General features: G+C 40.7%; 1 protein-coding gene across 1 annotated transcript in view; it reads right to left on the bottom strand.

The window, feature by feature from the left end:
• ENPEP (glutamyl aminopeptidase) overlaps positions 1 to 14,295 on the bottom strand; it is a 96,344-nt gene that overhangs the window by 30,785 nt on the left and 51,264 nt on the right. The window contains exons 9-11 of the mRNA XM_059662513.1: positions 10,372 to 10,437; positions 9,848 to 9,999; positions 3,598 to 3,677 (exon numbers count right to left, since the gene is read on the bottom strand). Of these exons, the coding sequence (XP_059518496.1) occupies positions 3,598 to 3,677; positions 9,848 to 9,999; positions 10,372 to 10,437 (298 nt within the window). The remainder of the gene's footprint in view (positions 1 to 3,597; positions 3,678 to 9,847; positions 10,000 to 10,371; positions 10,438 to 14,295) is intronic.

The raw sequence follows: 14,295 nt of genomic DNA, 5'->3' as shown, positions 1-14,295 counted from the left end.
GGCTCCCTTCTTTTGTTATATATTGCATGTTTATTTTTAATGTTGAAAATACTATATAAAACACAAATGTAAATAAAAGGCTTTGGGGGAAGTCCCACTCTAGCCTGGGAAATTTCTGACTGATGACTCATCATAGAAACCTAGAGGAGGGAGATAGGGCTGTAACCTGAGCTGATTACCCATTCAGCACACTCAGGACGTGATCTCCTCTCTGCTCTGAGCTGAGAGCCCAAAAAGTCCCTAAACAGGAAACAGGAACTTAGTGCGTGGCCTAAGAATGGAGCCGGCACTTTGAAGTAGGAAGAGATGTCAGTTTGTTTCTGGCTAAGTGACCGGTTATGATTCTGAAGTTCAGATAAAAATAGGTTTTGTCATCAAAGCTCTGTGGACATTAGCGCTTATTAATTCATTGATTGATTCACTGATTCACTCAATAAACCACTACTAGGTAACTGCAGGAGATATAGAACACACACACACACACACACACACACACACGCGCGCGCGCGCGCGCGCGCGCGCGCTCCATTTCCTATAAGAATATTCTATGGGAAGGGGAGAGACAGATAAGTCAATAGCTACAGCAAAACAAAACAAAACAAAACAAAAAATACAAACAAAACAACAACACAAAAAGTGCTAACTGTAATGACAGGAGGACAGAATTGCTATGAGAGCCCTCTCTGCTCTCTCACCTTCATACTAGCATTTTCTGTCCAGGGCACAATTCCTGTCCATCCTTGGTCAAACCTATCACCCAGTTAAAATCTACAGTTAGCTCCCTTAACTCTAAGCCTAGATGCCTTTTTTTAAAAAAATACATTTTTACTGATTTCAGAGAGAGGAAAGGAGGGGGAGAAAGAGAGATAGAAACATCAATGATGAGAGAGAATCATTTTTTGGCTGCCTCCTGCACATCCCACACTGGGATCCAGCCCACAACCCGGGCAGGGAATTCCCTATGCCTTAACAGGGAATTGAACTGTGACTTCCTGGTTCATTTGTTGACACTCAACCACTGAGCCACGCTGGATGTCTTTTTCTCTAGTAACCTTTCCAGAACCCCCAAATCTGGCCCAGTGCCTCTCCAGTGAGCGCCCCTGGCTATGACCACAGGAGGCACTTGTGACACAATATTCTATTTGCCTGCTGACCTGCCCACTCCCTCCCTAGACAGTAAGTGCCACAGGCTGAGGATTGTGCTTTTCCCCTCCAGTACTGTCTCCATGTCTACCCCTGTGGCTGGCACTAAGTTGTCCTCAGTAAATACTTGCTTGAAATAACTAACTAACTAACTAATTAAAGATAAAATTCATCACTCAAATATCCTTTCTAATATGCATATAATACATACAAAAGTGTTTATTGTTGTTAACTCTTGAAATTTTATGAATCACTTGAGTAAGCTTTAGTTATCTGAAAAATTCACCTGTGTGAAAATTCACTCTGTAAACATGATGGGTAAATTGTGTCAGTGTAGATGAATTATCCATTCTATTAAATTTGTAAACAGGTACTCAAGCAGATTCCAAGACATTTCTGCAACCCTCAATTAACCAACAGTGATTGGTGAGGACAATATGTAGCAATAGTTAAACCAAATCCATTGAAAACTTCCCAATGGAACCCTAGCCTCACTCTGCCTTTAATCAATGCTCTTACACATTTTTAAAGGTTTTTTGTTGTTGTTGTTTTTTTTTTGATTCTTCATTTTCCTTTGGCAAATGTGCTTATGAGAAAGAAAATGGTCAGAAGACAATGTAGAAAAAATGAGCATTGGTACTCAAACACAACATAATCATTAAATACCAAGACAAAGTGGCATTGATCTGGAAATTCTGGGGGAATTCAAGAGAACTGCTGACCACAATAACTAAAGTAATTGTTAGCATAAATGACCAAAAGAAAGTTTTGTTGTAAAAGCTACTAAAAGGGATCTTAGTTCAACAATTGCAAAGCTGGTTGAGATTATATTTAAAGCAAAAAAAATCACAAAAGAACTTACAATGAAAGAAAAAAATGCCAAAGTTGAAAATAACCTATCGTATTCACACAAATGTTTATAGCAGCATTATTCATAATAGCCCAAGGTAGCAACAATCCAAATGCCCATCAACTGATGGGTAGATATATAAAAGGTATAGTGATATCACATGAATATAATTTGGCAGTAAAAAGGAATGAAATACTAACACATGCTATGAGATGGATGAACCTTGAAAACATTATGGACAGTAAGAGATCTGATCACAAAATACTACATATGTCATTCCTTTTATATGAAATCTCTAAAATAGGCAAATATATGAAGACACAAAATAGGTTAGTGGTTGTTTAGGGTTAGGGGTACTGGATGTAGAAGGGTTAACAACTAAAGAGTACGGAATTTTTTTTTGAGATGATTAAAGTGCTCTAAAATTGACTCGTTATGGTTACATGTATCTAAGAATGTAATAAAAACCGTTGGACTGCACCCTTTAAATGGGTGAATTGTGGAGCATGTAAATCATATGTCAATAAAGCTGTTTTTATAAATAATCTACTGGAAATACGGTAAAATTTTACTTACCAGGGGAAATAATATCTAATTAATTTTTTAGAATATTTTGCAAAAGCAAATAGGCATATGCAAATAAAGAATAGGTGATCTACTTTTATGCTTAAGAAGCCACTTGCTATTCTGATACCAAGTCCCAGTGAGACGGGGTGAAGAAGAGTCTATATATCCTATCTCCTTCAGGTTGTGCTAGATAAGAAATGGCTTTGAAACACAAAATAAGTACAGTGGAAAAAGTATAAAAAGCAGGGTTCTTCTGGGATGGGTGCTAAAACATGCCTTATCATTATTTTTTCAGTGATTCAGAGGAGACTACAAGTGATAAAGTTTCTTTGTTTTTATATAACTAAAATCTTTCAAGAAAGAAAAAGACAAATCAATGGAGACAGAATACAGAAATATATTTCAAATCAATTTAAGTGAGAAGAACAGTCACAATTGAATTTTAACACAGGCAAATGCCAAGTAATTCATTTAGGGAGATGGATGGATGGATGGATGGACGGATGGAGAGTGACTTGAGCTATTGATGACAATTCACAGCTTATAAAAGAAAATTTTAAGTAATTAAAGATTCTAATATGTTGATTCGGGGAAATTATATGTCTAATTTAATGACAGCATTTTAAAAATCAGGCTTGTCACATAACATTTTAAGAAATTCAATGACTTACTAATCTGATATAAAGAAAAAAGGAAAGGAGGAAAGAAGAAAGGAAAGGTGGGAGGGAGGAATGGAGGAAAGAAAGGAAGAAAATTTATAGATTGGTCTTCCAATTGTTGGGTGTATGACCCTTCTCCTTTGGATATGGGTATTTATTATTGTGTCAGTCATGATAAATCATTAAAAAGAATATTTCGAGATAGAAAAGTTCTCATTGTTGTAGATAAGAATTTCAACTCACCAATAAATTATTTAAGAGAGCTCTTTTAGCTGAAATTTGCACCATAAGTTCCATCTTTACTGTTATTTTTTTACATTTATATTAATTTAATGTGCTATATTAATCCAAAGAAAAAATAAACCAATTGATACTTACCTCCTGTTTCTGACCTATTGTAGAATGTAATGTTTGAGCCACTATCTTCACTCCATTTAACTGGAATATTCCATGTGTAACTAAAGCGATTTAAAAAGAAAAAAATAACTTTTATTACTAAAAAAATAAAAACATACCCAAAGTAAACATAATTTTAAAAGCATCTTCTCAGATCACAATGGCATGAAGTTAGAAATCAACTTACAAAAAAAAAAACACACCCTCAAAAACACTCAAATACATGGAAGCTAAATAGTATGTTAGTAAACAATGAATGGGTTACCAATGAGATCAAGCAATAAATTAAAAACTTCTTGGGAATTGATGTCAGAGAGGAAGGGAGAGGGAGAGATAGAAACATCAGTGACGAGACAGAATCATTGACTGGCTGCCTCCTGCACACCCCACAGTGGGGATCAAGCCAGCAACCAGAACATGTGCCCTGACTGGGAATCAAACCGTGATCTACTGCTTCATAGGTCGACACTCAACCACTGAGCCATGGTCAACCACTGAGCCACACTGGTCAGGCTAAAAAGCAGTTTAAAATATGTCCGATCTAATTTGCTAGAATATAAACAACAACTATAAAATGAACAGTATATAGTTAACAGCACAATCACAGACTTTATTATATTGATTTTTTGGTCACTGAATTATCACCTGATAACAAGTCACCTTTATGTTTCAATGCATTCGTATATTAAGAGGAAAGAGTGGGGGGTGGGGGGGGAAGAAGTTTTTGCCATCATAATTTTTTGCTTTCCAAAATAAACAAAAGATAAAGAAGTATACACACACACCCTGACTGATCTCATTTGGTCTAGGCACTCAGATTTTCCTTTGTTTTGGTGAGAACTATTCTTTTTCAAAACTTGGATTACAGTCACATATCCAGTTTCTCTGAACCCCTTTACTCTGGGAGGACTGGCTGTCTGAGAGTCCAGGAGGAGAGGCCGGGCACGGGTCTCCACAGGTGAGCACCCCGCCAATTTAATAATTCTCAGTTTTCCAGGCCTTGGACAGAAAGTACTTTTTTGGCTGTTTGAACGTTAGTAAACACCTAGCTGTGCTGTTAGGGTGACTTCATTCCCAAAGCTCTGAACTGGAAGCCAGAAAACAGGTTCTGCTACTCACAGCACGGAGCACCTGGCACAGAGTGGGCCTACAGAGATCTGCATTCTCTAGAAACATGGCTACGAACAACATTCTAAGAGGAGATTGTCCTTAGCACATTCATCCAACTCAATCCCCTGAACACTGGTTATTCTTTACTTCGGAATTTTAGCTCAGCCTAATCTTTGGAACATCAGGGCAGCCAATCATTCCGTCGTCTCTCCCATCTCTTTACAGAATTGCCCTCACCACCTCCCTGTCCCACGCTTGCCCCTCTTATCTGTCCTCACAGTGCAGCCAGATGGGAACTTTAAAAAATGTAAATGTGATCCGCCACTTCTTCCCTTAAAGTCCTCGAATTTGAGCACTATTGTTCAAAATCTGTAACGTGGTCTGCATGCCAGGCCCCTGCCTTCCTCTCCACCACTTTTCCCAGGGCCTCTCAGCTGCCCAGTTTCTAGGAGCCAGACTACCTGCATTCAGATCAAGGCTCCATCACTTATATGCTATGTAACCTTGCATAAATTATTGAATCATTTTCTGCCCCATTTCCCATGTTATAATAACAAACTATAAAGTATTTTAAATAGTGCCAACTACTCAGGAAATGCTCAATGAGTGTCGCATATTACAGTGCTCCTTTCTAACTCCAGAGCCTTCACACATGTAATAGTTTCTGTTCTGAACATCACCGATAGCCAAACCTCCACGCCCATTTACTCAGTTTAAATATCCCTTCCAGAAGAAAGAACGTCCTCTGTAGCCCTCCCTACCCCACCACCCGTCCTGACCCACCCACTAGTTCAGGCTCAGCCTATCAGTGGATACATATGACAGGAGACAATAATTACTGTGAAACTTTCAAATGGAAGCCTGTTTCAAAAGAGACAAATACTTTTATAATTTAATATCAAAAGGCTCCAGCAGTATTAAATTTGGCCAAGTAATTTGCAAGGACATAAAACAATAACTATAATGAAAGGAGATTACAGTTATTAAATGAAACACTTTCTGACACAACTTCACACCCTCTAATTCTCCTTCCTCATGTTATCCTAATTGCTACTGAATAATTGATCTGTGGTGACTTATATGTGACTATAAAATAAGGCCAATGAGACTATTAAGAAAGAGATAAAGAGGGTGAAAGGTCTTTTCAGTGGAGATCAGAGGCCACTGGAGTTGGGGTAGATGCAAACTATGTTAAGAAGCTGAAAGAAGGAGTAATGAAAATTAGCATGGGTGACATTGGAACGATATCCAAGGGGACCAGGGCCACACTGTGTTGCTCCCAGGTAGCCGGAGCCAGTTTAGGAAGAGGCCCAGCTGGGTTACAGGGGTCTGGAGTGATAATGCCAAAGGGTCACACCGGGGGCTGGAGGTCCTGAGGCCCTGAGGTCCTGATTTTCTTCTCTTCAGCTGGGAGTGGTTGACACTCCATAAACATATATAAGAATAACCATTGAGTTATACAGAAATAGGATAGAGTATTAAGGCTTTTGTACAAGTAGTATTTATGCAAGTGTGAACCAGCAACCTTTCGGTGCACAGGATGACGCCCAACCCACTGGGCCACACCAGCCAGGGCTCAATGCCTCTATTTTTTTTTTAACTCACCCACAAGAGAGGGTGATTTAGTTACTTATATTACTTTTTCTTCCATTTCCCTTTTAGCAATCAAAATTTAATAAAGTAAAATTATTATTGTTATTAGACTTTTGTAGGTTACAATTGTTCCTGTAAATAATATACTCATTCTGCTATTTTTATTTCATAAATGAGTATTGACACTCTCTCTTAACTGGAAAAAGATATCTTGTGGAATGCTGGCAATTAACTAGCTTGGGGGTGGGTGTGGGTAGGATATAGTATTTGTTGACTTCCATTAATGTGCGTTATGACCAATTATTGCAAGCTACCAGCATGATGTTACTGAGGTAGGACGGGAGCCAGCGCCAGCATATGACTGAATTAACATCCCACACTGTCTTCTACCTTTCTCTCCTTTCCAGTTCCTTTCTTAGGTCAGCAAATATTTTCTGATGACAACGTTGACTATTTATATTTACAATCTACTCTGCCACCATAACAAAATCTCTATATTTGTTATCCATTGGTTGATTATAAAAATTAAGAGCCAATAAATAACATTTGTGAAATTATACTATACTCATATTGTTGGCCAAGAAGTGTGTTGGAGTTACATTCCCTTCTCTATGGTCTAATTTCATGGTCCCTGAATCATTTAAATAATATTTTCCCCAATGCCCTAATATAAAGGTCAAGTGGACTCCTTTTTTATTGTGCTTTATCAGTGGCATGAAATTATTTCACCTGATTCATATTTTTCAATCACAATTGTTACATATAGCCATTTATCTATCTATCTATCTATCTATCTATCTATCTATCTATCTATCTATCTAACTATCTATCTATCTACCTATCTATATCTATCTATCTATCTATCTATCTATCTATCTATCTATCTATCTATTTTTCTCTTTGTAGTTGATCTAACTGATGGGCCTTCACCAGTCCTCAAGTTTTTCCATCTTCCCATTCACTCTTGTTCCTGGAGGTCACCTGCCTTACCCCAGTCATCTGCTCTGACTCCCAACACTGAGCCCCCTGATGGCTGTGGGCCTGTATTTCCTTTCATGGCTTTCCTAGATTGGATGCACTGTGTCCTGGATCCCATCTCTTCCTTTATTATTGATGTACTAGAGGCCTGGTGCATGAAATCCATGCACTGGAGAGGTGTCCCTCAGCCCAGCCTGCACCCTCTCCAATCTGGGACTCCTCGGGGGCAGTTGGACATCCCTCTCACAATCTGGGACTGCTGGCTCCTAACCACTTGCCTGCCTGCCTGCCTGATTGCTCCTAACTGCTCCCCTGACGGTATGATTGACACCTAACTGCTCCCCTGCAGCCCGATCACCCCCAACTGCCCTCCCCTGCCAACTATCTTGTGACAATGTGGGAGTGGCCATCTTGTGAATGTGGGGGCAGCCATCTTGTGACACCAGTGTGTGAGGGTCAATTTGCATGTTGCCTCCTTATTATATAGGATTCATATTTTTTTCTGTCTCCTCCAAGCCCCCTGGAGTGTAGCCTTAGTAACTTTCAAAGAAGTTCTGTGTGGACAGCACTTTCTGGAAATGTCTTCACTGTGCATTTTTGCATTTGGTTTACTTTCACTAGGTAGAGAATGAAAGGTTAAAAGTATGTTTTGCTTCACCATTTTAGATTGCTCCATTTTCTTCTTGCATTCAGGGTTGCTGTGAAAAAAACTAATGCCACACTAACTAATGTATCCGTGTTTTCACATTTTTTTGAAGTTGTAGCTAGGCATGTGCGTACTCAACACAAAAAGGCATGCATTCAATGGGGTCTTTTCATCAAAACCCTGATGTCCTTCATTATTTCTTTGATATAATTTGCCGCTCAAGTTGCTCTGTTTTCTTTTTTGTGAGACTTCTATTAGTTGGGTGCTAGATTTTTCACATCTTCTCTTTCCTATTTGCCAGTTCTATGTGTGTTTGTCTTATATTTTTAGAGAATTCCCCAAATTTATTTCTAGTTGGTCTATAAATTTTCTACAACCAAAAATTTAATCTTCCAGAGACCTTTTGTCTTCTCAGTTTGTCCTTTCAAAGACATTCTGCTCTTAGTTAATGGGTATAATAGTTTCTTTGATCTCTCTATTCTGTAAGTTCATTTTCTGTTTCTTCAATTATGTTTCTTATAGAGACAGGTGTTTTATTTGTTCACATGGGATTTTGCCTTTTTATGCTTTTAGATTCTTTTCTCGTGGTTTTTGAGGCTTAATTGTCCATTCATATTTAAGAAAGGACTAAACTGATTATTCTTGGTGGTTTGTATGTAATCCTTCTACTGTTGAGAAGGGAGTATTATTTTTGAAAGTCTTCTCTACTGAACAAGAAGTCTGGCTAAGAGGTCTGTGGATGAATGAGGGGTGCAGGTAGCTGCACCCATCCGTCCTGCAAATGCCATAATGAGGGACGCTTTACACTGGATGTCTCAGCCTAAGGGAAATCCTTAGCTCTTCTCCACTGATTAAGTCCATTTCTTTAGGGGGAAAAAGCCCTCTGGATTTTTGCCTTGGGTCATTGACAGACTTCTGAGAGCTCTGTCCATAGGAAAGGAAGGCAGTAGACAAAGGGAAAGTGGAAGAGAAAGTCTGAGGGTCCAGTGTCCTGAGTTAATTTCAAATCAATTGCCCTGTTTTCAGCCTCACTTGACACTCCTACTCTCACCCTCCCCCCACTTTTCATGCTTTCATTCTACCTCAAATCTCTTTTTATTGGCTGCATCTTCCTCAGTTTGTTTTTTGTCAATATTTCTCCTGCTTTTTGTCCTCTAGAATTCTATGCTACATATAACCCCTTCCCTCCATTTTCTTTACTTTTATGAGTTTATTTCTTTCAGCACTTCTATTTCTCTGTTCAATAGTTTCTGGGAAGTATAGGATGTAGGTGCAGTTTGAACCTGGAGATCACTGAGCTATTTTTAAATGCCTTTGTTTCCCTAAAGACACCATCCTATATAATAAAAGCCTAATATGCTAAATGTCTGGTCATTTGGTTCACCATTCATCCAAACAAAGCGTAATATGCTAATGATATGCTCAACCGCTCACTATAATGTACACTGACCCCCAGGGGTAGACAGTCAACCGATTGGCCAGTTGCTATGACATGCACTGACCACCAGGTGGCAGATGCTCTGACCGGTACGTTAGCTTGCTGCTGGGGTCCGGCCAAACGGGTCTAAGCGAGATTGGCCGAACACACCCTGGATCCCTCCTGCGGTCCCTTTCTGGCTGGCCAACCTCCTGCATTCCTCCTCGGCCCCAGTCATGCACCGGTGGGGTCCCTCAACCTGGCCTGCCCCCCTGGCAATCGAGGACCCCTCAGAGGATGTTGGAGAGCTGGTTTTGGCCCTATCCCGCAGGCCAGGCCGAGGGACCCCACTGGTGCATGAATTCGGGCCTCTAGTGCTTTTGATATTATCACCCATCAATCTTGTACCGACGAACAAGACCTAAGCAAATGACCAATATTTCCATCAACTTTCTGCTTTTCTCTTGAAATGCATTACAGATCCTTACCCAAGCTCTGAATGTGGCAGAGAAGGATTAGCTTTTGGGTCCAATAGAAAGCGTTTCTGTTTGATAGTCTTCATATCGCTCACATCAAGGACAGGATAGCCCATCTGCTTGGTCCAGGTGTCCATCACTTCTTTCACTGGCAGATTACTTGCCTAAGGTTTAAAAAACACGGAGAATAATTAACAAATAAGAAATAAAAGGATAGCCGAACCGGTTTGGCTCAGTGGATAGAGTGTCGGCCTGCGGACTGAAGGGTCCCGGGTTCGATTCCGGTCAGGGGCATGTGCCTTGGTTGCGGGCACATCCCCAGTGGGGGGCGTGCAGGAGGCAGCTGATCGATCTCTCTCATCGATGTTTCTAACTCTCTGTCCCTCTCCCTTCTTCTCTTTAAAAAATCAATAAAATATATATATATATATATATTTAAAAAAAGAAATAAAAGGATAAATAATGAGATAAATAAATGGTCAATAAACTATTTATTAATAAAACAAAGAAGTAGTTGGGGACATACTCTTCCTTACCTCTTCAAGTGCTGCCCAAAAATCTGAAGTTTTTGCATTCTTAAATTTGTATCTTTCCAAATAAATCTGTATGTGAAAGAAAACAAATACTTTAGGAGTCAATGTTTGCTTTCCTTACATTTCCACAATATGAGCTGAACCCTTAGACACATTTCACTCGGATGTATAATATAGTGTACCTGGAATGAAAATCAAGTGATAAGTATTTTAACCTAAAAAACATTGTACAAACAATAACATATTTGTAAAGCATAAGAAATTTTTTTTTTTAATCCTCACCAGTGGATATTTTTTCCATTGATTTTTAGAGAGAGTGAAATAGAGAGGGAAAGAGAGAGAAACATCGATGTGAGAGAAACGCATTGGTTGCCTTCTGCATGAGCCCTGACCAGGCTCTGGGCCCGAGGAGGAGACTGCAACCAAGGTTTGACTGGAATCAAACCCAGGACCCTTTGGTCCTGATGCTCTATCCACTGAGCCAAAACGGCTAGGGAGAGAAATATTTTTTCTTATTAATGAGTTTGTTCTTTTTTTTTTTTATCGATTGCAATTGTGAACAAGAGAAATAGTTTCATTTTTTTCAGGACAAACAATATAAGATAGACAAGGGGAGTGAAATGTTCAGCAAACAGTCAACAGTTCATAACACTTCTGATCCACTCTGAAGAGAGCCATAATTCTGTGATCTTTTTTTAATGGTGTTAGCCTATCCACTGCCTGCTGCATCCCGTATCTTCACGTATAGTGGTGTTTTCTCATCTCAGACACTACATGACCCCATCATACACATGGGTGATTGAGGTGATAATCAAACATAAAACAAGTGAGCTTGGCTCTAAGCCAGGGCTCTGCAAACAAAATTATTTCTAAATTTTTAAATGGCTGAAAAATACTTTTGTATAAAAAGCTATATAGTGAGGATTTTAAGCGTTGTGGGCCATAAAATCTCTGTTGCAACTACTCAACTCTATCTCCATAGCAGGAAAGCAGCCATAAATAACATCTAAGTGAATGAGCTGCCTCCCAATGAAAGCTTATTTATGCACACTGATATTTGAGTGGCACATAACTTTCGTGTCATGAATTAATCTTCTTTAGAATTTTTTCAGCCATTTAAGAATTTAGAAATAGCCCTAACTGGTTTGGCTCAGTGGATAGAGCATCAGTCTGCAGACTCAAGGGTCCCAGGTTCGATTTCGGTCAAGGGCATGTACCTTGGTTGTGGGCACATCCCCAGTAGGGGGTGTGCAGGAGGCAGCTGATTGAGGTTTCTCTCTCATCGATGTTTCTAACTCTCTATCCCACTCCCTTCCTCTCTGTAAAAAATCAATAAAATATATTTTTAAAAAAAGAATTTAGAAATATTTTTGCCTTTAGACCTTACAAAAATAAGTGGTAGGCCAGATTATGCCCACAGACAATAGTTTGAAATGAATATACAACCTTTTGATTGATGATGATGATGGTGGTGGTGGTGGCGGTGGATAAATTGGGGAAATCATTCACTTTAAAGAATAAGTCTTCACATATTTTTAAAATACAAAATTTTAATTAGAAGACTTCCCCTTTTGGTAATTCTATTTACAAAATCTTTCCATATATGAGTTTTCAGATATGTGACTTATCCCTAAACTAGGGGCCCGGTGCACGAAATTCGTGCACTGGGTGTTGGGGGGGGGGGCGGCGGAGTGTCCCTCAGCCCAGCCTGCCCCCTCTCACATACTGGGAGCCCTCAGGCGTTGACCCCCATCACCCTCCAATCGCAGGATCGGCCCCTTGCCCAGGCCTGATGCCTCTGGCCTAGGCGTCCGGCCCGGGCAGCAGGGACCTGCAGTGGCAGCGGGGGAGGGGGGGGCCACAATCGCTTGGGCTCCGCCCCTGCCCCTGCAGGATGCCTCTGGCTGATGCGTCCGGCCCGGGCAGCGGGGACCCGCAGCTGCAGCGGCCCCGCAATCGTGGCCTCCGCTTTAGGCCCAGGCAAGGGGCCCCTAGCTCCTGGGACTGCCAGCTTCGACCGTGCCCAGCTCCCATCACTGGCTCCACCCCTACTTCCTGCTATCACTGGCCAGGGCGGCAAAGGCGCCTGATTCTCCGATCATGGCTGGGGGGCAGGGCAAAGGCGGCCCCAGGGCCACCTTTGCCCTGCCCCCCAGCTCTTAGCTCCCCCCTGGGTTTCTGATCACTGTCAGTGGCAGGGGGCTTCTTCCTGCTTTCCCTTTCGCCTCCCTGCATTGTGCCTACATATGCAAATTAACCGCCATCTTGTTGGCAGTTAACTGCCAATCTTAGTTGGCAGTTAACTGCCAATCATAGTTGGCAGTTAATTTGCATATAGCCCTGATTAGCCAATGAAAAGGGTATCGTCGTACGCCAATTACCATTTTTCTCTTTTATTAGATAGGATTCCCAGCCTTCCCCTAACCTCATAATTGAGCACCACGGGTGGTTCTCCAGCGCACCTTGCAAAGTTCCCGCTGTATCGCTCCTTTGTCACTCTCTAGGGTTGTCCCATTTAAAATGTGGGGGTCTTTGCCTGGCTGGCCAGCATGGCTCAGTGGTTGAGCATCGACCTATGAACCAGGAAGTCATGGTTCATTCCCGGTCAGGGCACATGCCTGGGTTGTGGGCTCACTTCCAATAGGGAGCGTGCAGGAGGCAGCCAATCAATGATTCTCTCTTATCACTGATGTTTCTATCTCTCCCTTCCTCTCCCTTCTCTCTGAAATCAATAAAAATATTTTTTAAAATGTGGAAGTCTTTGATAAAAACAGAAACTTCTTGCCCTAGCTGATTTGGCTCCATGGATAGAGCGTTGGCCTGCAGGTTGAAGATTCTCGGGTTCGATTCTGGACAAGGGCACATACCTCCCGGCTCTGGTTGGGTGCATGCAGCAGGCAACCAATTAATGTGTCTCTCTCACATCGGTGTTTCTCTCTGTCTCTCCTTCTCCCTTCCACTCTTTCTAAAAGTCAATGAAAAAAATATCCTCAGGTGAAGATTAAAACAAAACAAAACAGAAACTTCTTAAATATTCTCTGAGCCTTCAAAGAAAATAACTAGTGGTTGACTTTGCACATATATTTTTCACTCTAAGTTGTTATAATTTTCAAGAGGTGCTGTACCTAGGTCACATTATCTTCTACATTCCTCTTCTTTCCAGGCATAGAGAGTTAGAACAGTGTTAGCAGGACTGCTCCCCAAAGCCTGAAAGGACTGAGGCCAGTTTGGAATGGGGCCTTCACGTTTGCTCTTCTGGCTAGTTCACCGGTCAGCACCGCCACCGGAGGGCAGGTAAGGCAAGGAGAAGAAATGACAGGCGCATACTCTAGTGTCATTTCAGGTATTCATCCCAGAGTTTGCAAAGTCATTTATTTTGGTAAAATAATTGGATACTTGGAATATTAATAATTATAACTATAGATACCTGTTAATGTCAACTTCTAGTGAATAGTAGCTTCTTAAAATTAATTTGGAGGAGTTTATCAGTATTTTCACAATGTCAAGCTTAGAAGCAAGGGACCTTGAATATTATTTAATACAACTCCCACATGTGGGGGGGAGGGGTGGCGGTGAAGGAAACTGGTGCTTAAAGAGGTGAACAAATTTGCCTGAGATTATCTTGAAGAGAATTCTGAATCCTGGACCCGTTTGTGGGGGTTTTGCCACTATAGTTATTATTTTTTTATTGATTTGAGAGAAACATCGGTTTGTTGTTCCTCTTATTTATGAGTTCATTGATTGCTTCTTGTAAGGGTCCTGACCAGAGGTTGAACCTTCAGCATGGCCTACTAGGACAATATTCTAACTAAGCTACCCAGTCAGGGCTATTTTTTTTTTTTTTGTAAATTATATTTCTTGCTTCTACTGAACATTTATGTAAACAGTATATTAAAGCTACTCATTTTAGACATACAGATGGCCTGT

This window comes from Myotis daubentonii, chromosome 1, assembly GCF_963259705.1.
Source record: "Myotis daubentonii chromosome 1, mMyoDau2.1, whole genome shotgun sequence".
NCBI lineage: Eukaryota > Metazoa > Chordata > Mammalia > Chiroptera > Vespertilionidae > Myotis > Myotis daubentonii.
The sequence above is the reverse complement of the archived record's forward strand: the minus strand, read 5'-3'. Positions and strand labels throughout refer to the sequence as shown.